A 26,526-nucleotide genomic window follows, 5' to 3' on the forward strand; every position below is an offset into this window, starting at 1 on the left:
TTAGCAAAGTAAAGGTACTTTTACTCAATTACAGTTTTTCAGTATTTTTTCCATCTCTGTTCAATATCAATCTACAATGTAGAAAATAATAAAAATAAAGAAAAACATTAAATAAGAAGTGGTGTGTGCAAACTTTTGACCGATACTGTATAGAATTAATCAAAAGCAACATTTATTGAGTTCAAGTAAACGCAAAAATATAAAAAGATATAGAATGTATTAAAATGCTTCACAATATATGAACCGGATGTGACGTTTTGAGCCCAACCAGCTCAGCGGCGCGGCAAACTTAACTAACAGAGAAAAACAGAGAAACTGAGAGGATTCTTCTGTCTTTTCCTCCGACAGAATGAGCAAAAAGGACTCTGGATGTAGGTAGAGAGCAGCTGGATAGAGCTGTTTAACATTAAATAACCCGTGTTTATGGTTTAGTTTGTTGGTTTTTGGCGGTGAGCGCGGGGTTTGTTAGTTAGCCAACCCAGCTAAGCAAACTAGCTGTTAAATAGCACAGGAACGGCGTTAGCTAGCGTTAACCTACTAGCTAGCTAGGTTAACTAGCTAAGCTAACCTGACGCTAGGAGTTTTAACTCCGGTTACACAGTAATGTTTCTTTAGCTAAATGTCGGACATCAACACTGAGAAAAGTAAGAGCTCTGATGTGCAGTTTTACTGATTAAGACGCTGTGAATATAGAATAAGTCCTTTTCCCGGGGATTTTTCAGTTCCACCTTAAAAGTGCAGCCACCCCACTGTAAGAGCCGCTGGCTCAGTGAGGTATCTGCCTGAGAATTTAAGGTGGAACGAAAGGTGTATACACATTTGTTTCCATGGATCGGATACATATCCGATTTAGGACCGCATATGAAGGTGACACAAATATGATTTGAAAAAATGAAAAGAAGCGTTTCAGGCACAGATTCGTTTACAGTACACACAGATACAGGTCACTTATATTTGTGACTGTGTACCGTCAAGATCTGAGCAAAAAAAAAATCAGATTTGAGTTATGTGGCTAGTAATGTGAACCTAGCCAAAGTGACTCAAATATGATTTGAAAAAACAAAAAACATGGCACTTTCACACAGCCATAAAAAAACAGATCTGAGCCACACTGAGCAAAAAATCAGATTTGAGTCACACAAGGTGAACATAGCCTAAATGGTGCTGTTTGTTTACAGATACAGAAAACTTTTTTTATGATAACGAAAAATCTAAATCGTAATTGAGAATCATTCTCATATTTAAAGAATATCATTTTTTTTATCAAGACAATATCGACCAGCCCTCGTGTACAGTATGAAGTTAATGGGAATTTATTATATATATTTTTCTGGCCATGTTTCTGAAGACACATGGTCTTGTTTATAGTGGTTAGGTAGTGGTATAATCAGAGTAAATTTCACCATGTCTGTTCACTCACTCACTTTACTAATATTCTATTTGATGTTTGTTCAAACAATTTTTTTTATTAATAGCTCAATGTAGGGTCGAAGTTGTACCTGCTTAAATTTTTTGTAATCCTTTTGTAACCTTTAATATATATATATATATATATATATATATATATATATATATATATATATATATATATATATATTATTGTGGTAATTTCTGTCTCTGCAGCGCCCTCACAGGTTCAGCTGTGCTATAAACGTGGATGATGTGTCCGTGTACTTTTGTACAGAGATACTCGCAATATGCAGATCAGTCAATCAGTAATACTGCCCTCTATGTGACGTCCAACCATCTGCATCTCACTGTCATCAGAGGCACACTGCTCAGCTCAATCAGCTCTTCCTTCTGCCCTGCCCCTAAACCCATACATCATCCAGTGATCTTCCAATACCTTCCTTTTTTTTCATTGTTAAAATTTGAGTTGAAGGTGGATTCAGCTAAAATCAGGGGGTTAAATTACCCTTTAAGCAGGACAGCTTTTTCCATACAGAGTTTACCCCCTCCCCCTGGAGGTCCACAGCCCATCAAAATTTAGTTGGTGTTTTCCCTAATTTCCAACCCAACTGGTCCAACTAATAATTAAATCACTTACCAGTCCTTACTCTATTATAGTGGGTCTACAGTAGGGATAGGAGGTTAATTGAATTTATTTAATTAATTGAATTACTGTTTTTATGCCATTTTCAAAGTGCGGAAAATGAAGGTTGTTTATCTTTACATACAGAAGCCCTGGAGGATATCTCAGTAGATAGATATTTGCTTTTGTCAGAAAACTGTGATTGTCAAACTTTTTTTCTAAACTGAGATACAAGTATGTTATGTTTGCACTGTGTTTAATACTAGTTGTTAAAAAATTAATAATACAATTTCTTTTTAAGGAAACAAAAAAAATCACTTAACTGAAAATCTAAATAATCGATTGAATAATTAGTCTTCTGAGAAGCCACCTTTTTGAGATGGTAGAGCTGGATCACAGGTTTACTACAACAATTTTGTTACCTTGTTGGTTTCCTATGCTCACGATGTGTTTGATGTGATTGTCAGGTGTTGATGTTATTCTTGCGTACTTGAACGAGAAGAACCGACCCTACAGTGCCCAGGATGTGTTTGGTAACCTACAGAAACAACATGGCCTTGGAAAAACGGTAATAAAAGTAGTAGAATTTACTCCTGTTGCTAAAAAACATAGTGTCTAGTTCTAGTTTATTTTAATCCTGGACGCCTGTATTTGTTTCTGCATTGTCTTGTCATGCAGTTTGCTTAGTGGCATATGGTCAAGCCGGCACATTCAGGCATTTGCTTCAGTAGTGTTTGAATTCCCCTGTCTCCTAACACAGGCAGTGGTTAAGGCCATGGAACAGCTAGCCCAGGAGGGCAAAATCAGAGAGAAGGTCTACGGCAAGCAGAAGATCTACTTTGCTGATCAGGTTTGTTTTCCAGACTTACCTTTTAAACTCTTAGGAATGAGAGAACATTTTAAATTGAAATATAATTTATAGTACTCAAAAATCGATCAAAATGTTTTTGCAGTCTCAGTTTGCCGATGTGAGTGATGCTGAACTGAAGGAGATGGACAGTCGCATCACCGAACTTAACAACCAAGTGCAGGCAGTTTCCCATAGTTGCAGGCAGCTTGATACAGGTATGTTAAGAGGTTTAGTCAGGGTCTTTATTGACTCCAAATCTGCCCTGAGATCCAGTGAGCTTTATACCCTTTAAATCCTGAGAAACACCAGTTTTGTTAAGCTTTTCTCATATGTAACACATCCTATTGCTAAAGGCACATTTGCTCTTGGTGTAAAATCAGTAATGCCTCATTTTTCATGTTTCTAGTTATTTATTAGTTTATCCACAACAGATATCATGTTTGTCTTGTTTACCCACAGAACTAAAGGAGCTGAACAGCATGTTGACCACAGCAGAGATGACCTCACAGATCCAGGAGCTTAAGGCAGAGTGTGAAGGCTATAAAGAACGTTTAAAGAAAATCAAATCAGCTACAAATCATGTCACACCTGAGGAGAGAGAGAAGGTGTGAAATCTAATCAGTGAATGATTTGTAGGATAGTGCTGTTTCTGGTACATTAAGCCTTGGTCATTTGTTGTGAGATTAACTACAAACAATTGGAAGTTTTAATTCAATTCAACTTTGTCATTATAGTAATACTGTGTTGTACAGTACAACAAAACACTGTTAGGCTAGAGCTCCAGTACAGAAGGACATTAATGCACTTAATGTAAATATTGTTTGTGTAGAAAAAAAGATGCTCTTTTTACTTATTTAAATGATTTGGCCTGTTTTTATATATATATATATTGTACGTTGTCTGAATTTCAGGTGTACAAGGAGAGAATCCTGTATGTAAAGGAGTGGAAGAAAAGAAAGAGACTGGTAAAATTTTCAGTTTTCATATGATTAGTTTCCACGTTGTGTTTTAACACAGACACAGCACCTCTAATGAATTCAATTCTGATATTTTCATATTAGGCATCTGATATGATGGGAGCCATTCTTGAAGGGTATCCAAAGAGCAAAAAGCAGTTCCTGGTGAGTCTGCCATTAAAAATTCATAATTTATCTTGGAAGATTGTTTAATAAAACAAGTTGCTCAACGTTTCGTAAAACCCATCCAATTACAAGTGACCCCGTAGAAATACACCTGTTTTGTGAAGGCCTCATTGTTTTATTAGAGAACATTAGTAAACAAACAGCATCATGAAGACCAAGGAACTCACCAGACAGGTCAGAGATAATGCTGTGGAGAAGTTTAAAGCAAGGATAGATTACTAGTATTCTACAACTGCAAACCTACCAACCTAAGACATGGCTGTCCACCCAAACTGATAGATCAAGCAAGGAAAGCACTGGTCAGAGAAGCAGCCAAGACCCATGGTCACTTTGGAGAAGCTGCAGAAATTCACAGCTCAGGTGGGAGAATGTATAAATCTATAAATCTATAATGTCGTGCACACCAGAAATCTGGTCTTTAAAGAAGAGTAGCAAGAAGAAATCCATTGTTGAAAGACATAAGACGTGCTGTTTGTAGTTTGCCACAAGCTGTGTAGAGGACACAGCAAACATGTAAAAGGTGCTGTGGTCAGATTAGACCGTGAACATCCCTATCCCCACTGTGAAACATGGTGGTGACAGCATCATGCTGTTGGGATGCTTTTCTTCAGCAGGAATAGGGAGGCTAGTCAGAGTAGATGGGACATATTATGTCATGATATCTTATGTGTATATTGCCTACTTTTTACCTTTAATAAGCCAATCATTAAGACACGGATATGAATGTGTTTGTACGTTTATTTAGGAGGAGGTTGGAGTTGAAACAGATGAAGACCACAAAGTGACTGTTCCTAACATCTGATGCTGATCTCCAGTACCTGCTGTTTTGACTGGGTAACCATGGACTCTGGTTGCCAGGGCACCAGCAAGGCAGTGGAAAAAATAAGGTGCCTGGGACTGAGGGAGGGTAGATGGTGTACTTGCCATACTGATATACTGGGCCACAATGTTGTAGAAAAGTGCTGCATAGTTATTTGAATCAAATGTGCACAGCTAAATGCAAATGTCCACATGACTAAAATACAGAACAGTGCATTAAATGTACAACATGTAGTATTCTCCTTTAGGTCTGTTTACTTCAGTACTACTGGAATTTTACAGATCACAAACTGGTTTATATGTTTAAAACATGCTGAGATGTTAAAAAAAAATCCCTATTTTTGTGGAACATTCATTTATTTAAACATTTATTGGACAGACATTTTATAGAAAAAAACTACCTATTGTACCTTTAATATAACAAAAAAAAAAAAAAAAGGAAGTGAACTAATGGCTGGTTTGATTTCCTGGACAGGAATTAATCCTGTAAATTAATCCTGTTGTCTAGGACTAGATTGTCTTTCCCCTGTCTGAGGAAATCAGACCTAAAACACCTCTGTCGGGTATTTTATTAATTTGGAAACAATGTACACACTTGAATTTCAGTGCTTTTTAAAGAATAACATTCATGACCTGCAAAACTGTAAATAATGTACATAACACAAGTTTAAAGTAAAAAAGAAATGCACAGAACTGTAAATAAGTTTAAACATTAAACTTTATTTTCTGATTACAAACGTTTGCGTTTATACAAAATATATCTCTGGTCTAAATCAGCAGATAAAGTCTTTAGAACAGTGTCTTTTGTCTGTGTAAAGCCTATGGTTCCTGCTGCATCCCATTATGGCTAAAGACAAAGAGTCCCTTTTTCTTCCCCAATATGCAACATCCATCAGCCTAATTAACCATCACTCATTAAAAACAACCATGAATACCTGAATATACAGCGGTTCAGTTTTCCTGAGAAGCCAAAATTCTTCTTATTAAGGTAAACATTTGCTCACTTCAATTAGTCTTTGATATATAATATATGAGTCAAAAGTCCCAGGACACCCTTTTATTTTAGAAATTAAACATTACATCTTAAAATTAAAGATGGTGGCCATGTTCTGGGCATAGCCTTACCCAGTGTTCACACTGGCAGGCGACAGGTGCCCATTTATTTAGTTTGGGATGGCGTGATTTGTAACTGCAATACAGAAAGGGAGCATCAAACAGGTGAGGTGGTTCTGAAGGTGACAGAAAAGGTAAAGAGCAGTTTGGAAAAGTAAAGCTTTGATATGTAGCTTGTCGAGACAACTTGTCACCTGCCAGTGTGAACACAGGGTAAAATATAAGCCCCCTCGTTTCTCACTCTCGAGTGGTCAAGCAGGTTAAGGCGCTGCCACTATTATCAGTTGATCTCTGGTTCATGTCCGGGTCATGCAGCTCACCATCAGCAGCTGGAGTCTGAGAGAGCACAATTGATCATGCTTTCTCTGGGTGAGTAGATGGCGCTCTCTCCCCACAACACTGTCTAGGTAATGTTGGTCAGGACAGGCGTCTGTGAGCTGATGTATTGGAGCTGGGTCGTTGCGCTTTTCTCCAAGTTTGCTGTTTGCTACTTGGTAATGCTGCATCAGCAGTAGTTGGAAAACAGTTGGTGGCTGATTTCACATGTATCAGAGGAGGCATGTGCTAGTCTTTACCCTCCTAATGCTGGAGTATTGCCAGTGAAGGAGTGAGGTGGAGTTTCTCTTTTGTTTCTGAAATAAAAGGGTGTTTCTGCGACTTTTGACTCACATAATACTTACTACTTTGATTTTGGTTATACAGACAACAATTAAGCCCAGTATTGGGTAGAATTACCATTTCCATTTAAAGCTGAATCTTAACCCTTTCAGACTCTGCATCTATTGCAATGGACCTCGTGCATTTTATTTATTTATTTTTTTAATGATTTGTGGCACAGATAACACAAATTTAGATCGGTTGTGTTGTCCTTCAAAATAGATCATAAACCAGCCAATGAAACAGTAGTTTATCCTCACCCACTGCAATGGAAAAAATCTCATTAAAGACATTAGGGCATAGCATAACTAGAGCACACAAGGCAATTTAAGGACTCATTTTTTACTTTTTTTTATCATGTTTAGGGATGGTCAGTATCAAATTGAAAATAAAATGTTAAACACGGGCTTCCAATGTAATGGACATTACAAAAACACTTAAATATTTTAGTTTATTGGCTTAAAAATTCATTTAGGTTTTGTGTTACAGTAGATGAGCCTTGATTTGTGTGCTTTACTGAGAGAAACAGCATTCATGTATTATTCAATCACTGGATTGTACTTCAGGTCTGAAGGGGTTAATTCTTTTAGTCCAGGACTAGGCTTGATGTTTTTGTCACTCACTCAAACATTAAGAAACATTTTATTTATTTATTTTTTACTTTTTGACATCATGTGAATCTGACAGTTATGCTCTACTTTGTCAGATTCTCTGTCTCAAAATTAAATGACCAATAGAAATGCTCCAAAATTAATTATTTTAAGCCTTTTTACCTCAACTTTAAGGTCTGTAGAGTTGTTTTGGAGATATAAGATGTTTCCATGAGAGTGACGATGTATTGAAAATTAGCATAACAAAAGTATATGTTGTGTCTTTGTGCTGAATTAAATGAGTGATAAAAAAAAACTTAACTGCTTAACTGGACAAAATAATATTAATAAAAAAACATCAGTGTACATTTAGGGGTTTACTGGTTCATGTATTTGTACTGAACCAGTTACAATGAATAAACAAATAGGCTGGTTAATTTGCAGCATGCAAGTAGGACTGACAGGTCTGTCTTCTATAGTTTTTTTTCTTAGTTCTTTCTTTTTTTCTGCAATCTTTGATCACAGCCCTAAAGAATGAGCAGTCATTTTCAAAAGTATTTCATTTCAGCTGATGTGAATCCATTAACAACAACAACAACAAAACAAACATTCATAACAGGTAAAACTTCTTTACACTTTTAAACACAGCACTCAAGCAGATGTATGACTGAAATTGTGCTTTGGGATTTAAATGAGGTAAGAGAAAGTGATTGATTGTGTATAATACACTAGTCTCCTGAAAAGAAGCTGGTGTGAGAGACTTCAGCTTTTAGCTGAAACAAACATCCTGATAGCTAGCAGAGGGTTTGAGTTCAGAGGTAAGCAATAGACAAGAGAAACACGCACATGCACTTCAATACAAGCAAATAGGCAGTCGCACACACACCTCAACAGGAGATCCTGAACACTGATGTTATTATTGCATTGGTTTCAAAAGCACTAGAGAGGTGCGGATATAACAGGCACCCTGTGCAGCTGGGGTGGGTTTCTTTTTTGCACAATATATGGCTTATAGCTTAATATCTCAGCCCAGTTTACACTGATAAGCTGGACGAGGCACAAAATCCTTCTATTATTATAAAGCTATGCTTATCTGTGACTCTGAGAGCTTATTAACTGTAAAAGAAACTTAAAGCTGTGCTTTCCACCACCAAGCATGTCAGGTTTGGCATGGATTATGCCTTATTGTGATTTTACGTGTGTGTATACAATGAGGATTCTCCAAAAAATAAACCTTAATATGTGCTCAGATAACTAACTCTACAATAAATAAAACGCATATGAAGAGTTTAGTTCCAAAATGCATTAAAGTCTTATTACTCAAACCTATAAACTCCATTTATTATTTAGAAAGGTATTTTTTCTGTAACATGGGTGAAAATCAGTGCCCATATTTAGCACCCATTTCAGACTCTGATTTTCAATGGTAGAATTAAATGTAAATTACAACAAAAATCACATCTAACAAATTGTGTGGTGAATTAGTATGTTCAGAACAAGACGATGCACCGATCTGTGTTTTTAAAGCCGATCAGCCAATTGCTGATGCTGAAAGAAAACCTTTTTCGGCCAACTTGGTAATGCCCTGTCATGCAGGGTTTCTGTTACTTTTTACAACCTCTGCTGTGTCGCTGTACTTAAAGCTGCTTACTCAATATATGAGCTGAAAGATGCACTCATGAGAGGGGTATCCGTTCAGCGGTGTTAATTGTTTATATAAGCTTAAATACTCTACAAATATGAGTCAGTTATTTGGTTGTTGACGCTGAGAATACAGTGACGTTCAGGAAAATAAAATAAGCAGAATGTGACGAGAGGTGATATATATATTTTTTTAAATCCCCCATACATTTTTGCTATTAAATATAGCGATTAATGCTAAATATGGGAACAAAATGGCACTACAGAATGATGCACGACTTTAGTGGACTATATAATGCATTCTGGGAGCAAACATTTCATATATTATATAAAACAGCATCACAATCTCTGCCAGTTTTATAGCAGTAGAGCAATAAAAACACAAAAATTGCAGCTATGAAACACACATTGTAAAAAAATTAACACATTCTCAAAGTTCTCACATTTTAAGGTTTGAATACACCCCAGTCTCGTTGGCTGTATTCCAGAGTACAGAATGCTACTTTTAAATTAAACACAAGCTTCGATAATCTGTAAATATATTGCCTGAATAAATTCTGTTCTGCATTTAAGATTTTCGCTTAAAATTGTAGGCAAACCTGGGCTGGGTATTGTGTGATTTGGTTTCTAAATACACAATTCAAATACATACAGAAAGAATCTGTGGCTTAACTAGGGCTGGGTGATATGGTAAAAAAGTGATATGACAATATTTTCCTAACATAAGGGTGCAATTCCATTTCACCCCTTGGCCCTACCCCTCTGTTTTGCGAGTGCACACCTAGGGGTGAAGTGTTCCAATTCTTGTTAGGCTGGAAAGGTAGGGGGAAGTGTTCAAAACAAGATTGTTCAGAGGCACGCTTAAAATGAGGGCTATGATAAGTAAAATGTAAAAGCAGCACAAGAACCCAAGGAAACCCACAAATTTGAGTATTTTCCTTGTTATAAATTGTGATAACCACTACTTACTTACTTACATTCCTTATAGTGTAATATATAGTTCAGCTGTTTTAGTTACTTAACTTTACTGATTCTCCTTAAATAGTGCAACAGATGGCAGAGGTTACAGCATTTAAAGGAGAACTTCGGTGTGAAATGGATTTGAGGTGTAGTAAAACATAATAACGAGCACTAACATTTTGTTAAATAGCGGAGCTCTGTTTGCCGACAGTATTCGGGTAAACGTAATTTTTTCCAGTTTCTCCAAACAGGTTTTACAACAGGCACTATGGGGCATATTTTTGCCCCTGCAGACAAATAGTTAACAAGCTCAAAACAACTTCACACTTCATTGGTAGAATTCGGAGAGCTTTGGCATCTAAAATTAAGCAATGAAAAATGTGAAAGTGCACAGGAAGTTTATTAAAATAGACTGCCACCATCTTAAATTTAAGTCACTTATAAGCATGAACGGATAGGTAAGATAGATAAACCGTTTTTAAAATTAATTCAGTGGAAATGCATGAATTCCAGCTGTTGCTGAAAATATTTGGTTACTGGTGATATAAGATGGAAAAGCACCAATAACAAATGAAATGAACGTAGCTCAAAATGTTTTACCATTTGTGCTTAACCAGCGACTTATTGTGACTTTATTGTGACTTTAAGGTAGCAGTGCGTAAGATAGCGTAGCTATGTGATGTAAACAGTCTATTTTGTTAAACTTCCTGTGCACTTTTAAAGTTCTCTAGTTTTGTCTAGTTTTAGATGCCAAGGCTCTCTGAATTCTACCAATGAAGTGTGTCAAAAAAATGCCCCATAGCGCCCATTCTAAAACCTGTTTGGAGAAACTAGACAAAAAAAATCTGTATTCTGGTCAGCTATTTAATTTAACAAAGGTTAGTACTCAGTCATGTTTCACTCCACCCTAAGTCTATTTCACATCGGAATTCTCCTGTAAGGTGGAATGGATAAAACAAAAATGGAAGCTATAAAAGCTCATTTCAGCTCCCCATTACAGAGAAATCATAGAACAATAATAATAATTTATAATAATTCAGACAATAAAGCCCCGAAGTTAACTAGTTAAGCAGCAGCTAGGTTGCTGAACTTTACAGCTCCACTGCTATAAATCATCTATCTGTAACGGGTTCCTGAAGGCTCGTCCCAATTTTCCCTTTTGTAACTCTGTTCAAAGGAGAAAGGAGAGGGTTACACGATAAAACAAGGGGTAGGGTACAAAAGAAAATTAGGATTGGGCCAAGATATTTATTTTGATATTCTGATATACAGACAAAATGCAAACACTACCCTATACTACTACCTAGTATAATATACTTTTTGTTAAAATATGCTGCAATCTATTCAATTAAATAGGACTAAATACACTGTTATGTTACTACTCTGTAATGAATGATGCAGTTGAACAATACTCTTTAAGCACTAAATAAAATTCATGATATGCTCATAAAAAATATAGTGCATCATAAATCATTAAATGTATAATTTAAAATGATAAATTAAAATATTGTCAAATCATACTGCCCCTCCTAGGCTTAAACTAGAAATTAGATTTAGGTACTGGAAAATTGGGCATTTCTGCAGTAATGTCATAATAACGTGCACATGTAATCTAGACAGTTAATCACCACCCTGTGTTTGTATGAAACTAAAACTTTTTTTTTCTCCATACTGAGTAATTCTGAAGTAGTTCACTTAAAAGTACTGAATTACAATACCCAGAAAATTACTGAAAAGTACTGCTAAATATTTTGAATTACAACACCCAGCCCTGGTCAAACCACACTCAAACAGTCCAAACTAACAGTCTAATCTCATAACAGGAACCCAAAACACTCAGCTTTTAATCATTAATCACATGTTGCACTGAATAAAAGCTACATAAGAAGGACTCTTACAGACGGCCGGTTTCATGTGGCGTTACTGTGTGTGGATGATCTCTGCTGGTCGATGTGCAGGAGCCAGCTGAGAGCAGGCTTTAAGCGAAGTCCAGATCTACAGCCTGAGCCAGAGGGAGAGATATCTCCAGAGCTTCAGTACAGCTGTCCATTCAGCTGCCTCAAAACGCCCACAACAAACTCCCTCAGCGTCTGTGGACCAAAACCACGCACTCGATTAAAGTACAGCATGGAGAAAAATATAAAAAAACTGGAAACAATGACACTTTTGTAAGTGATGCATCAGAGGCTCAGACTAGGTCTCAGGAGACTTTGTGTGTGTGTGTGTGTGTGTGTTCATCACCTGGGGTTTGCAGTGCTCCTCAATCCAGCTGAAGACACAGGCAGAGAGCTCCTGAAAGCTGCTGACGGAGACGGACGTGCTGAAGGACTGGAACAGAGAATCCATGATGTTCTGGAACACGCTGAACTTCACCTGATCAGACACCTGCTCACTGCCCTGCTGAGGGTTATTCTGGTGGGCCTTCACTATGTGCTCATAGTTCCTGTAAGACACATGCAGATACAACATGCATCTGTAACAAACACAACGCAGCAAAGATCAAAGCAGCTTTAATATACTGTATGCATTAAAATACTAAAACAACTGATCTAAACTAAACAACATAAATATAAGGGTATTTTTCCCCACTCAAGCAGAGAAATTCGGAACCACATACAAATTCTAAACTTTGTCCAACAAATGTGCATTTTTTTTTACTTGAATACAAATGTATGTAGTTAAATATATATTTAGTCTTATATTTATTAGGTATTTAAATAAATTGTTCGTTCTTAGAAATGTTAATTGTATTTTAGCTAGTAGGCTCAATTTCAGCCTTTTTTATTTATTATAATTTTATTGTTTAGTTATTTTAACTAAATTTAAAGCATTTTAATTTATACCATTATCATCATTAATATTATTGTAAATATTGTTATTATTACTATTACTGTTTAATTTTATTTATTTGTTTAGTCTTTTAGTATTTATTTGTTTTATATTTTTATAGTCAGTTTTAAAAAAATAACCATTCATTTGTATTTTTGTTCTTTTTACTAGTTAAATAAATTCTAGCCATTTTATTTTATTAGCAAATTTATTTATTGGGCATTTTTTTTTAGCTAGAAAAAGAAAAAAAAAATTGCCACATTTTTTTGACATCAGAACAAAGCTGAAAGGGCAGATTCGAACCTGATTCAAAGTTGTAATGTAATGAAATCTCTGTGTAATTAAATATGCAGTGCTGCAACTGTTAAACATGCGAGAGAGGGTGAAAGTCATTAGGAGAGGCAGAAAGCAGAACATTAAAGAAAGGTCATGTGGAATGTGCTTTTATTAAGTCGGATGCTTTCCATTTGGCTGAATGAAGCTGTAGAGCAATGCTCACCTGCTGCCTCATCTGTCTAGTTCATTATTGCTCTGTGCTGCAGGGTGCTGCTACTGCTGCTGCTGCTAAAGTGAGTCAGAAGCCACGCCCCACCCTCGCCCTTCGTGTTGAGGCAAGGCCAAAGATGCTACAGTCCTGCCAACCTGTTGCCAGTGAGTGAGCTTTACTGATCAATAATGCTAACTAGACAACTTCTAAAAGACTCTGACATCCAAAGACTAGTCACAGGCTAAGATTTTTGCAAAGACTGGTGATCTTGCAGGATCACTATTTGCAAGACTGTAACTAGATTCTTTCTGACATTATTAATTTTTATTTAAATGCTTCAGCAATTTCTGTAAACCTTTTCTCCTTTTCCACTCTATCGTAGTATAAATGGGAAGACACTCTTGCTCACTCCACAGCTCCACAAGTTTCTCCTCCTATTTTACACTTCAGATGAACCGTGGTTTCCGAACCATCGCCGAAGTCTCATTTATGTCCAGTTCCGCAAACGTTTCCACGCTTGCCTTGCAGCTTCCTGTAGCTCTCTTATTGGTTGTTGAAATTGTTCACATCATTATTTGCGTGAGTCACGTCTCAAGCTACACGATAATATTAAACACGGTTGATTTTATCTGAGTGCCAGACGCGAAGAAGACGGACTTAAACTTTCAATCCAAACCACCTTACACTGAACCATCGAGATGACTCGACCGCAATGCGACTACAACTTGACTGTAACAAGACTTGTAATTTTATCCTGACTCTGGAAATTTGTCTGCGACAGTTAAATTGCTTGAAAATCGTTTGGTGTAAGGTCGGTATTAGATACACTGCCGTCCCTTCTATGTATTCCCTGCTTACTGCTAAAACCAAATGCATCATACTGAGCTCATCTCACAATCTTTATCACTTAGCAGTGTGCATAACTTCATAAATATGAAAAATAAACACACTTAAATATTCAGATAGAAAAAAGTTTGTTTTCACCCTTAGGAACCTCTACAACTCCATGCCAAAACGTCTGGCATGTTGTGTTACACACTTCTGTATGTATAGCTCAATAAATATGACTAAAATTTGCCATTAGAAAGTACACATTTCATCATTTAATCTGTCTGGTAATATTTATTCTCCTCCCAAATAATAGTACTGCAATTAGACTTTTTTTATTTATCATGGCTATATGCATGCTTTGTTATTGCTCAGATAAGCAAATAAAATGACTCAATTACGAACACAGTCAATAGTGAGTGCCCTTCAGTGAAGTAGCAAAAACATTTGTAGTGAATAAATGCTGAAATGATACATTAACAGACAGAACCCTTCAATGCAATTACACACAAATCAATGCAAAACAAATTAGCTCAGTCTGCCTCGCTTCCATTTCATCACACTGAACTTTAGCCTGACTGTTCTTGTTCTGTTTTTTTGCTGAGCTCTTTAGTGGTGTTATCTCGCTCTCAGCAAGTGTGAGGGTCAGATGATAATGCCTTCTGATGTCCTGCCAAATACAACCAGGCCAGTGTGACGGGATAAGACAAAGACATCCACCCAAACACTGCAGGGCTACATGAGCCAAGTTTTACTGCCACAATATAGTAATATTTACACTTTATTAGGTGTTATTTGGGCTGTCAGTGTTGGTATTTTGATGGTTCATTAAGTAATCAGAGCAAGCAATGGGAACAGTCTTAAAAAGTCTATGAACAGACATACAACTTACTTGATACATGTAATCTAAAACATAATGTGACATGGCAGTGTAGCATAGTGGATAACACCACTTCTCCCTGTGGAATCATGTTTTCTGAGACTTTAGCTCATGGATGGCTATGGCATCATTAGACACTGAACCCTTAATCTCATGACCCTCCATAATCCATAATTCATCATCACTCAATTAAACAATTAAATAGCAATGATTCCTGGGACTTTTTCTACCTACAGGTTTGTCATAATAGTTACTTAATCACTTTCCTCTGTTCAAACTCCCACTTACGTTTTCATAATCTTCAGCGCCATCACTTCCTTTCTGAGCGTGGACACTTCCTCCTCCTGCTTCTTCTTCTCTTTATGAAGAAACTGAATGTAGTCTATGGCTGCAAAAACACACACAAAGCATAGAACCGTCAAGAAATCAAATATCTGTATAACCTGTCCGGCCTGAAGCAGATCATTCAGCATCAATACAAGTATTGGAAGCAATACACTGTATCAGTTTTACATTAGGGATCACACAAAAATCTCCTTAACAACAACTTTAGAGGTGAAAGAAAAAAAAAAGACTTACTTAACGTTACCCTTAACAGACAGGCATGTTTGTCAATTTTCTGCCTTATATTACGTACCTTAACCTCAAGGTAATCTATTCAAGCAGTTTATAAAAAGGTCTCATGTTCGATAAGAAATGTTACTGAAAATCTTCATTGTAATTGTAATAGAAAACTTTTTAAAAGACTGGAGTAAATCTGCAACTGTTAAAATTTAATAAACAAAAATCATGAAATTGGCACATTCCTAAACTTTACATTTTAAAATCAATATTTTTTTTTAACACAAATAAAAAAATTTACGTCCTTCAAACCTATCGTTACAGTTTTCAAGTTTTTACATTTTTTGGGGGTTGATTCCTGTTAGATGTTGAGATATTTATATCTCAAAATGACATCACACATTAATCTTCCAAGAAAGTGTTAAATGAATCCTCTTCCATAAAACACCTAAATTGTCCCCAGATCTCCCTAAATTGATGTGACTTCTATTTAAACTGCAAATGTTTTCATTTTTTCATGGCCATACACTGAGAAAGAGATTTCAACCACTGACCTAATGTAGGTGGTTCCATACTTTTATGTACAAGATATATTGTGTTTTGCATGTAGTTGTTGTGTTGATATTTTTTTTTATTTACAGTTGAAATTGGCATATTTTCTGGGTATATACCCAAGATGCATAATTTAGGGCAAAAGGGCAGTTTAATGAAGGTAATTAATGATATAGTTTCTATTTCACTTCCGAAAATGCAGAATATACCAGCATTCCCACATACAGTGAATCGATTTTTCTAATTCCACTCCATACTTATTGCAAGTATTGTGATTGTTATCATTAAACTGGTGCAGCAGAGTAGGATAATAATATACACGCCTGATCTACTTAGATTGTATCAGTTTAAGCCTAGAATTAATAAAGGGATGTTGTGCATCTTGATCCTGTTACTGATATGAAATGATTAAGTGGAGTAGAGAATAAACAGGAAGCTTCTCCAAGTGTCCTGTAGGGGGAGTCTCCAAAGCCCTCAACGTTTTCAGAATGTAAATCACTTATTTTACTGCAGAAAAACAGGGGTTGTATCACCTACATAAGGGCCAAGACCTGTTAAGGGGTTTTAATGAACATAGTTTTGGAGAGCTTCTATCAGGGCATTTATCATCCAATCGTTTTTTGATTTTTTTTTTACAGGTTTAAAGATAAGTAAAGTAAGAACAACAAAACAACAAAAGTGAAGAATACGTTTTGGCATGACAGTAAATCAGGTAAAGATTTAAATTCATGCCACTACAAATTTCACCGTGCTCAGTATGATTTCCAGGGGTCTTACTTTTCTGCAGCACTGTGGCTTTGCTGATCTTCTGGGTGGCCATGGCAAACTCAGACTGCTGCTGGCAGGTAGGGACTATGGACTGAAGATCATCATAGCCTTTCTGCAGGTGTGTAAACGAAAAGTATTTTTATTACTGTGATGAATGTAAAAACACATAATACACATTTCTGGACACACATAAGGGCACAACGCAACTTGATTAAATAACCTGAGACACTATACCACTTATACATGTGAAACTTTGTCATTTAATAACATTTAATAACAGTGGAGTTTTAATAATACTATAATAATGCTTTAATAATGTTTAATTGCTATATTCACTTATCTGTTTGCTCACAAATGAGTTCTGTTTTAATATCTTTGCAGGGTAAGACAAGGTTATAAGGATGGTCAGAAAAACTATTTATCCTAATAAATGTAAAATGGAATTAATATTAGCTCCTTTTTGTTAATTTGACGTTAAGCCAGTCACAAAAGACAATTTTTGGATAATATTTTGTCCCACATATAACTGTGATGAATAATATTTTTCAAATGTTATGCCATGTTATGATAATACTGTACATGAGCATAGTAATGCTATTATTCCTTACTTGTACAGAGCATTTAACTTTTGAACTATTAAAAAAAGAAATAAAACAGGAATATAAAATTGGCAAATAATGTTAAGTTAAATTATTTCTTTTTGTTAACAAAAGATAAATAAAAAAAAAATTCAAGAAAGTTGGCTTAATATGTTATTCATTTTAATGGAAGGTTTTGTCCATATACTGAACAGTACATTTATACTGTAATTAGGGGTGGGCGATATGGCTCTAAAATAATATCACAATACTTCATGGTATTTTCACGATAACGATAATTTTGGCGATATGACAAAACACTGAATTAGAAAAATTATTTAGAATTGTATTATTGCATGCAATATGATATGGCTAATTGAGATATTTAAAAATAATAATTTTATTGTAACAGAAGTCAATGATCCAGAATGTCATGATACTAATAATGCACTCCTAATATCTCCATATATCCAGCATTAAAGTAAAGTAAATGATACTGGACGGATATAATCTGTCTCTAGTAGATATATAATGGGAAATGAGAACAGTGTGGATTTTTATTTTGCTAAAAACGGCAAAAAAGTAGTACTTTGATGTGATTATTAGGGGTGGGTGATATGGCACGATATTTCAGGGTATAATATTTGTTCACGATATTCAACATTTTTGGCGATATTATCACATACGATACGATATGGCACACCCCTAACTGTAATTACTATGACAGGCTAAACTGCCATAATCAAAACAGAATTTGGACACTTACTCATCATCATAATCATGTGTCAGTGCTTGTCACGTAAATTAATGTGAGTGGCTAAATATTGTATAAAACTCCATCCACACAAACTGAATTCTAAATAAATATTAATAAAGTACTGAAATGTTCATGCTGAACAACCTAAACCTACTGTTTGTGAACTACATAAAAAAGTAACTGTAATGAACAGCGTGCAGTTATTAGTAACCTTTACAACCTTTTCATTCAATGATTTTTATTTTAATTCCTACACAGTAAATTAACACTGAACTCATCCCAATTATAAAGGAACACACAATGAGTCATGTAGTAACTTAAAAGTGTTAAACAAACCCTCTGTGAAGCTCTGTGCTGTTAACTTGTGGTTTCTGAGGCTGGTAACTGTGATGTGAAACAGAGGCAACTCTTGTTCTTCCTTTCCCGGGGCGGTCCTGATGAGTGCCAGTTTCATCATAATGTTTTTAATGGTCTTTGTTCTTGAAGTTCTTGAAACTTTTTGGATTGACTGACCTTCATTTTCTAAATTAATATATTATTATTTTTTAAGTAGTTGAGTAGTTCTTGCCATAAAATTAATTAGAACATTACTTAAATAGGGCTATTTACTGTATACCAACTCTTTTCACAAATGTATAACTGATGTTCTCAAACGCATTAAGAGGGCAACAATTGCTAGTTGGTAAAAGCATCTGTCGGTAGAGAACAGGTACCAACCTCAGACAGTCTGTCAAATCACACACTGTACCTTAATAGCATCTCTCCGTTTCTGCTCAGCCTGTGTGTGGGCTTGTCTGCGGCGGTCTTTGTAGGAGTCCTTGTAGGCAGTCTCATGTCTGTAGTCACTGTCTTCATCATCTGAGCCATAAAAACAGAAGATACGAATAAGACTGGTATTTAGTAGTGGTGTACTAAATACACCAAACTGCCAGGTAACAGGTTTATTTGTAAAACATTGTGATTTTAATAAGGGAGTGACAATTTACACCCAGGTACAAAGTAGCATTAGCAACACAAGGAGGGTAATTTCCCCCCTTTTAAACTTTGCAGTGAACTTTACCCTAATAAAGGGGAACATCTTAACCACTGGTAAAATATAGTGAACTACCTCTGTAGAGAGCGGGATTTATACTTTAGTGTGGTAGCTAAGCAATGTCAAGACTCTTTTATTCTGTGAACATAAGAAGTAAGATTTTAAAACGGCCATTGTATTCAAACATCTAAATCTAATATTTAGCTGTAAGTGAACAAGAGAGATTTTAGCTGCTAAATTGTAAAATGAAATCCAATTTTAAGCATGCTAATTGCCAATTTTGTCACAGTCATGCAAAAACTTATTTTTGTTGTTGTCTTTTATTTGTACATAATTAGTACCTGGCAGTTGTTCTTTAAATTGTGTCAAAATGTAACGATGAACGGACCAAAAGAAATGACAAAACTTTTTATATTGACTTATTTCTACATATGACTACATTGACTCTATGTAATTATTTTTAGTAACAGTACACAGTGCAATCAGTACACAGTAAACGTTTAGCAAATAATGCTTTTTGGCAGCCGCGGTCAATTTTAAAAGCAGCCAAAAAAAAATGTGACCTTTGAATTGTTACCCGCATCTATATTTTTTTTTAAAATGAGACTGATTTGGCTGTAAAACCACAAACCTGGCAACTCTAGTCTTTAGTCTTCAGATCTCATAAACCACCCACCAGCACTCAGGGCAGGGTAGGCTGGCCAAACTATTTAATATGTTATTTGTACTGCTCTGACCTGGCTTCTCTTTATTCTTTTCTATTCTTCTTCTTCTTTTTTGTTTAAGCTTTGAAAAACCTAGTATGCACTCTAAAACGCCTAAGGCTTCTTCTTCAGCACAACATCAAAGAATCAACAGGCTGTTTCTCTAGAAGAGATGTTTGAGGGATATCAGCCCAACTGCTGCACATACACACTGGTAGAGAGCAAATATTCTGATAAAGAAACAAATATTTTATTCCCTTTTTACACCTTGCAGATACAAATATGCAGCCCTCCCTTTTCCATTAACAATAAGAGAAAATGACTATTTTGGACTAGAAGTAAATGTTACTTCTAGCTCTAACGCTGGTACTGAACAGAGCATTATTGTGGCTAACTAGTAAACTAAGGATGTACCAAATATGCAGCAATAAAATTATTTGTACAAAAAAAGAGTTCGGTCGAATAAGTAAAAAAAGAATTAAAAGGATCTATTTGCAATATTATGCTTTCTACTATCATTGTGTCAGTGGAAGAATATGGTCATAAAATGACTAGCTGGGATGATAAAAAACAGGACAAAATTACACTTATATTTAATTTGTATTTAATTTATGCAATGGTAAGCAAAATGGGAAAGTGAATGAAAAGCTGCATAAACTTGTGCGCAGTATTGTGTACCTGTGTTGGGTACTGAGGAGGCACTGGTGGATCCTATACTGTTGGCTCTAGACACCATTGTTCCTTTCCGAGAACTCTCTGCAAAGAAACCTGTAAAAGAGGAAACAATACAAGACAATGTCCAACATAAACAACCAAGAAATATATTTATTGTTTTCCTCCTAAGTTAAAAAAGTTAAGTAAGAGTAAAAAAAAATAGGTGATTTAAAATTTTGTAAAACCACTAAACCATTTTTTTTATCTATTACCACCAAACTGCACGCTGTTGATTTTCTTTTGAGTAAATGGCATTTATATTATTTACATGGTTACCATTTTGGTCAGTGATATATGTTATATATGCAGCCTATATAACACACATAGTTACTAAGCTTAATGTACAGTATAATGCAAAGGTTTGTTCAACTGATTTTTCTAATATTTTAAATGAAAATAAAATAACAGGGTAACATTTTTCCTTACATTTAAGATTTGCTATTTATTTTCTGACATATTTTAATATATATTACCTTATTGTCTTTTTGTTTTGAGGTATGCTATATTAAGGAAACAGTCATTTATATATATATATATATATATATATATATATATATATATATATATATATATATATAATAAAATGTTTTACTTCATGACATAATGTGAATCTAATTGTCATTTACCTTAAGTCAACATCTATTAATTAATGAGGGAATAAAATTCCTCCAATTTTTTTTTACTTTGACTTTCATTAAAAGATAATACGGTTTTCTGCTTCTGCATATTTATTGATCTGTAACAGTGAAGATATACAAGCACTAAAACTATAAAACTATACACTACATTTTTCTAAACCCAATTAATTAAACATATGACATAATAAAACCAATGAACTACTACAATAACACTAAACTAATAAAACCACTCCTTTCAGGGCTGCTTAAATAGACACACACTTAAAGCCAGGCTTAAGTACTTACTGTGGTCAAAGCCATTGTCGCTAAAGGTGCCGTCCGTCTGCTGAGCCATGGCGAGGTGAAGTTCAGGACGAGGGAAAAATAAACACTCGGATTAATTCAGACAAAATGACAGAATTCTCTTAACGGTAAAGAAAAGAGAGACACAGACAGACAGACAGACCGATACAAACCACCCGCCAGCACTAAAAGTTATACACCTGGCACATCATGCATCTAGGACACCAGTACTCCCTACTGTGATATGTCCTCAATAAATAACCATTAGCACCCCGCTACGCCCGGCAGAGACGGCTTTATTACTTTACAAAACGCTGGAACCATAAAAGCGAAGGCACTTTCAGCAATGATGAGAATAATAAATGCCATTTACAATGCTAACAATGAGAAATGCCACTTAAATGTACCTGCACTTACAATGCCAGTGAATAGGGCTCGGTTAAAATTATGATAATTTAGCATTATAAAGATAAACTGTGACAATTTTAGCTGTGGATGAAGATCAACCTTTAACAGCATGCTTCATCATTATCAAAATAGCATTATTATTATTAGGGATGCAGCAATGACTTTAGACAATGCAGAAATACACTCTAAAAACGGGAGGTTACACCGATTACAGATTGTCTTTCAATGCGTTTGGTGGATCGCTGATGCCAATTGAAGACCTCAGGAGGGGAATCCGGTTACTGGTATTAAAGGCACACCATGCAACATTTTCAGTTAATCAATGCATTTCATACTGTTTAAGATAAATACATGGGTAATTATGAAGCGTAAGAAGTTTCTCACTTTTTCACCCTTTTGGTCTGTAGGGGAAAAAAAAATCTTGGGCATTGCAAGAGTCAGTCTCGCTTTATGGCAAATGCTACATATATCCTCAGCAAAAAGCAAGAGGCAGGCTAGTTGCTAGAGGGCCATAGTTATAGATGTGCAAGTCTTCTCCGAATAGCCAGAGCTAAAATTCTAATATTGCCTGTCTATTATTATGAACTATTTTGCAAGCTTGCTTCATAAGTGACGTTTAGTCCAGGTATGTGTATTTACTTTACTAAACAGCACATTATTTGGCACAAATTTGGTTTGAAGTGGATTTTACAATATATAAAATCAGAATCCAGTATAAGATCTTGTCGCACTTGCTACTCAAAAAACTCTTTTCTGACTTTTTTTCCCCCAAACATGCAATGTACAAACCCTTTTCTGATATGTTTAATAGTCTATTGTGCTCAACACATCATGCATGGCTAGGGTATGGAACCAGAGGAATAGCATTGTGACAGAGAACATTTACTCTTGGTCTGTAGGGGAGCCTCTAAAAAAAACAACCAAGGATGGCAGCATAGTGTGCCTTGCTCCCTTCAAGAGGCGCAATACAATGCGATTCTGCAGCCATGTACAAGCCTTATATTTCCATATACATTTTTTTTTTTTACCAAGAAATGTAATCATCATGTGATAGAGGATCTTTGCACAAAGAATATAATCTGACCGGCTCTTAGAATCAGCATATTAGAGCAATATTGCATTATTTGTCTAAAAACATCTGACAATATTAAAACTGCCAATCAACTTTACAGCTTTTCTAGCACAGTGAAGAATAAACCACTTTATATAATTATTTTGGACCTATGACTTTCCTGGTGAAATCTAGTGAAAATTTGTAAAATTTGTATCACAATATATATTTTGCAGAAAAAACATATTGCAATGTCAGATATGTGCCAGTATCGTGCATCCATATTGCCCACATCTATCCCTTGATAAACAGTCAACCACTTTATTAAACCGCATTAAAGCACAGATTTGTGCTGACTTCAAACTTGAAAAAGTAAAAAAAAAATGGGAGGGGTAGTTTGGGCATGGCACTGGGTGATGTTTGGGTTTAGAGGCGGTGCAGAAGGGAGAGCTGACAGGCTAAGCTGCAGCAACAGCAGTGTGCCTTTGATACCCAGATGGTTTGAGTTCAGCAGGGGGGTGTTATTATTTATTGACAGGTGTTATCTGCATATTGTAAGTGTCTGCATACCAATGTACACGGACACATCATCCTTGCCTATAGCACAGTTGAACCTGGTTAGGAAATGTATATACAAAATTTAAGCAAAACTAATACGTTTTGTGCCTTTTCAGGAACACATTTCATCTATTAATGAAAAAAATATGGCTTAGTGTCACTTTAAGTATCCAACTAGCTATCTAGCTATACAGCCAATTTCTGTCAGTAATGCTAGTTTAACAATTTATATCAGTATCACTAAGTATTAAACTAAAACAAAGCACCCCCTAAAAAGTGAAACAGAGCTCACTGTAAGGTAAACATGTTTTACACAATAGTAAACTCTCCTTTCTAAGCTACTTAACAGTAAACTTTACAAAATATGTAAAGAATGTCGTTTTTACACAAGTTTTCTAGCTAAGCTAACCTAGCTAGCTAATCCAAACTAAGGTTAGTTTAGCTAGTTAGCGTTTCCGAATCCAATGTAGGTCAGCTGAGCTCGGTGACAACACCGAGTTTTGAGAAGAGGCTAACTTACAGTCTTAGCTAACGCTAACTAACTACCTAATTTAGCTATTTAAGTTATTTTAGAGTTTATGAGGCGGATATTTTAGTTGTACAATACTGTACTAAGTTGTATATTTTAATGTACAATATAGACAAACGAGCTTATTTAAAATCATTTAGAAATATATATTTACAAATATAGCTTGTTAGCTAGCTAAGACATTAAGCTTGTTACTAGAGTTGGCTAATCCAGGTCCAGAAATACGAATCCATCCCAGGGTTTTGTTCCAACAGCCTGTGCGGGTCTACTTGCAGCTACAGCGTCCACGCAGTTGGAGCAAAATCCCGGAGTGGATTTATACTTATGGACGTTTCTGGACATTCTCTATCCCAAATAGAGATACATCATTGTTATATCAGTGATCATTCGCAGTCTGATAAGTTACTACAGTGTTATAAATCATGTTATAAGTCTGGGAAGACGTTGGCTAACGCTAATATGACGTAGATAAACACAAAGGAGCCAGATCCCCAAGTTTTCTTTTGTTTAGCCAGCTTTACTATTAGTCTTCTATTGATCATCATAAAGTGAAAGTAACGTTAGTTGATTCCAGCGCTTATATTCTCTAATCTCAGGTTTATCACATCAGTAAAGCACCTGACTGTCTTCTACAGGAGTTAAACAGCTGAACTGTCTGCTTACTTTGTGCCAGGGATCCTCCGGCGACGCGCTGGGCTCCGTCATTTTGGAAGAAACACGGAAAGATCACGGGATGAGGAGCTGAGGGGAGCGCGCTGGAGAACAGCGCCGTCTGCTGCTGCTGATCTCAGCTGATCAGGAGTCAGAACCCGGGGACACACTCCTCTATCACCAGCAGAGGAGGGTAAAGAGGTTTTAGAGCTCACAGCAGGAGGAAATCTGGATATTCATAAATTCTCTTCACATAAAACATTTTTTTATGGAATAACTTCTGACATTACTATGAAAAATAAGTCAGTGTTTTATCCAAAGTTCTTTTACATAAATATTCAGGGAATTATTAATATTTTTGACAGCTCTGGAAATTACACATCTGAAAAGGTACTATCAATGCTGAATTTATACAGTATGCAGTACATAGAGGCTTTAGAACTTCCTGACAATGTCTCTTTCAGGAAGCCTTGCATATGTCAGCAATACAATGCTAAACCACATACTGCATCCATTTTGAGATATCATAATTTTCGAGCTATTAAGCGCAACTGTAAGCCCCACCCACTAATTAAAAAAAAATGTTTGTATACAGGCCACACATAATTAGCCTGACTACAAGCCGCACATGGCTATGAGCCACACTTTTAATTAAACAGGCCATGTACACAAATATAGTTACGTACCGTGAACAGTGCTGCGTTCACGGTACATAAAATATGTTCTTAGGGTGTACGTACGGTTTAAAATAATACAGTAGTCACAAGATCCTTGTCATAAAATTAATTGGTAAGTCTAATATAAATGTATAGGCGAAAAAAGGGGTTTGTTGAATGTAATTTGCTTTAAAACCAGTTACAAAGAAAATAAAAGCTCAACTGGTAACAGCTGGATACCTCTGCGAAGCACCGCACACTCTGCCGACCCGGGATGCGGTAAGCTCAGAACCCCACTTTAAAATGACCAAAAATTACGGTACATAAAGTTTTACAAAAATAAAAGCAAGAAACATTGAGCATATTGATATATTAATGTATATTAATACTGTATAAATACACTTACCTTTTGTTATACTTTTTCATATTGGAATAGAACTACATTGGAAAACATTATTTATGTATGTAGGGAGCGACAGGGGTGACATTCAGAAGCCAGATTGCTCCAGGGAAGAGGCTGGAGATGTTGAAGTGATATTTTGTGTGGGTGGTGCTGGCCTTGAAATGTCTCTGTAATGGCAGTTTGGTGAAGAGATCACTATCACTACGGGGGTCTGAACAGTTCCTCTCATCATTCTTCCTTATTCTGGACACGCTCGCGGCTCCAGCGGTGGTTACTGGCAGGGTCGATACGGGCAGTTGCCTAAGGCAGTGAAAGCTTAGGGGCACACCCACATAAACACACATTCTTTTAAGTGGTGTTTATGTCCTGGGGTCCTTTTTCTTCCATGAATATACAGAAAAAGTTATAGACTAAAACTAGCTGATTTATTTTGTACATAAATTATACATACAGATTTACAGAAGATGTTGTACAGAAGTACTGACTGACAAAACTGTGTTTATGATATATATTTTATTAATGTGGAAAAGATGCGTGGCTCAGTGGTTTGAGCACTGTGTTATTGATCACAGGGTTGTGGGTACAATGTCCTTGTTTGCTGGGCTGCCGCTGTTGGGCTTTTGCTGCTCAAATCCAGCTTTTCCTTGCTCTCCTTCAAAATGACTTGACAAATGGATCAGCAAAAAAAGGTAAAGGCTGCATTTACTATTGTAGAGAGCCATGATTTTGGTCCGACAGCAACTATCTGAAACAATCCTGTATGGTTACTCCCAAGCTAGACGTTTACAAAAGGAAAAAAAATCAAAGTTACACCTGCACAAACACCTTTAAGAATGCAGCAAGTGGTTCCTGAAG

General features: G+C 35.9%; 2 protein-coding genes across 3 annotated transcripts; one reads left to right on the forward strand and one right to left on the reverse strand.

The window, feature by feature from the left end:
• Positions 1 to 225: 225 nt before the first annotated feature.
• On the forward strand, positions 226 to 8,626 carry LOC103045962 (PSMC3 interacting protein). Its single transcript, XM_007229947.4, has 8 exons — positions 226 to 371; positions 2,500 to 2,600; positions 2,793 to 2,882; positions 2,986 to 3,097; positions 3,342 to 3,487; positions 3,794 to 3,847; positions 3,944 to 4,003; positions 4,770 to 8,626. Exons 1-8 carry the CDS (start codon positions 350 to 352, stop codon positions 4,824 to 4,826), a joined length of 642 nt encoding a protein of 213 aa, XP_007230009.2. The 5' UTR covers positions 226 to 349; the 3' UTR covers positions 4,827 to 8,626.
• mlx (MAX dimerization protein MLX) lies at positions 5,544 to 24,763 on the reverse strand. 2 transcript variants are annotated; one of them, XM_007229948.4, is made up of 8 exons: positions 24,625 to 24,763; positions 21,419 to 21,458; positions 20,460 to 20,549; positions 18,793 to 18,902; positions 16,719 to 16,821; positions 15,117 to 15,216; positions 12,046 to 12,247; positions 5,544 to 11,894 (listed from the first exon to the last, which is right to left on the reverse strand). In XM_007229948.4, exons 1-8 carry the CDS (start codon positions 24,664 to 24,666, stop codon positions 11,838 to 11,840), a joined length of 744 nt encoding a protein of 247 aa, XP_007230010.1. In that variant the 5' UTR covers positions 24,667 to 24,763; the 3' UTR covers positions 5,544 to 11,837. The 2 variants fall into 2 exon arrangements, with proteins under 2 accessions (XP_007230010.1, XP_007230011.1); XM_007229949.4 differs by having other exon boundaries at positions 21,419 to 21,455; positions 24,625 to 24,736.
• Between the last annotated feature and the right edge of the window lie 1,763 nt (positions 24,764 to 26,526).

This window comes from Astyanax mexicanus, chromosome 19 (genome assembly GCF_023375975.1).
Source record: "Astyanax mexicanus isolate ESR-SI-001 chromosome 19, AstMex3_surface, whole genome shotgun sequence".
Lineage (NCBI taxonomy): Eukaryota > Metazoa > Chordata > Actinopteri > Characiformes > Acestrorhamphidae > Astyanax > Astyanax mexicanus.

What these genes read in the sequence shown, in the direction of transcription:
- LOC103045962 (XM_007229947.4), top strand. Translation starts at nt 350, where the DNA reads ATGAGCAAAAAGGACTCTGGAT. An exon ending in GAGCAAAAAGGACTCTGGAT is followed by an intron (nt 372 to 2,499) that starts GTAGGTAGAGAG and finishes TGTGATTGTCAG; the next exon opens with GTGTTGATGTTATTCTTGCG. An exon ending in AGATCTACTTTGCTGATCAG is followed by an intron (nt 2,883 to 2,985) that starts GTTTGTTTTCCA and finishes ATGTTTTTGCAG; the next exon opens with TCTCAGTTTGCCGATGTGAG.
- mlx (XM_007229948.4), bottom strand. Translation starts at nt 24,666, where the DNA reads ATGACGGAGCCCAGCGCGTCGCCGGAGGATCCCTGGCACAAA. An exon ending in CGACAATGGCTTTGACCACA is followed by an intron (nt 20,550 to 21,418) that starts GTAAGTACTTAA and finishes CCTCTTTTACAG; the next exon opens with GTTTCTTTGCAGAGAGTTCT. An exon ending in AACGGAGAGATGCTATTAAG is followed by an intron (nt 16,822 to 18,792) that starts GTACAGTGTGTG and finishes ACACACCTGCAG; the next exon opens with AAAGGCTATGATGATCTTCA.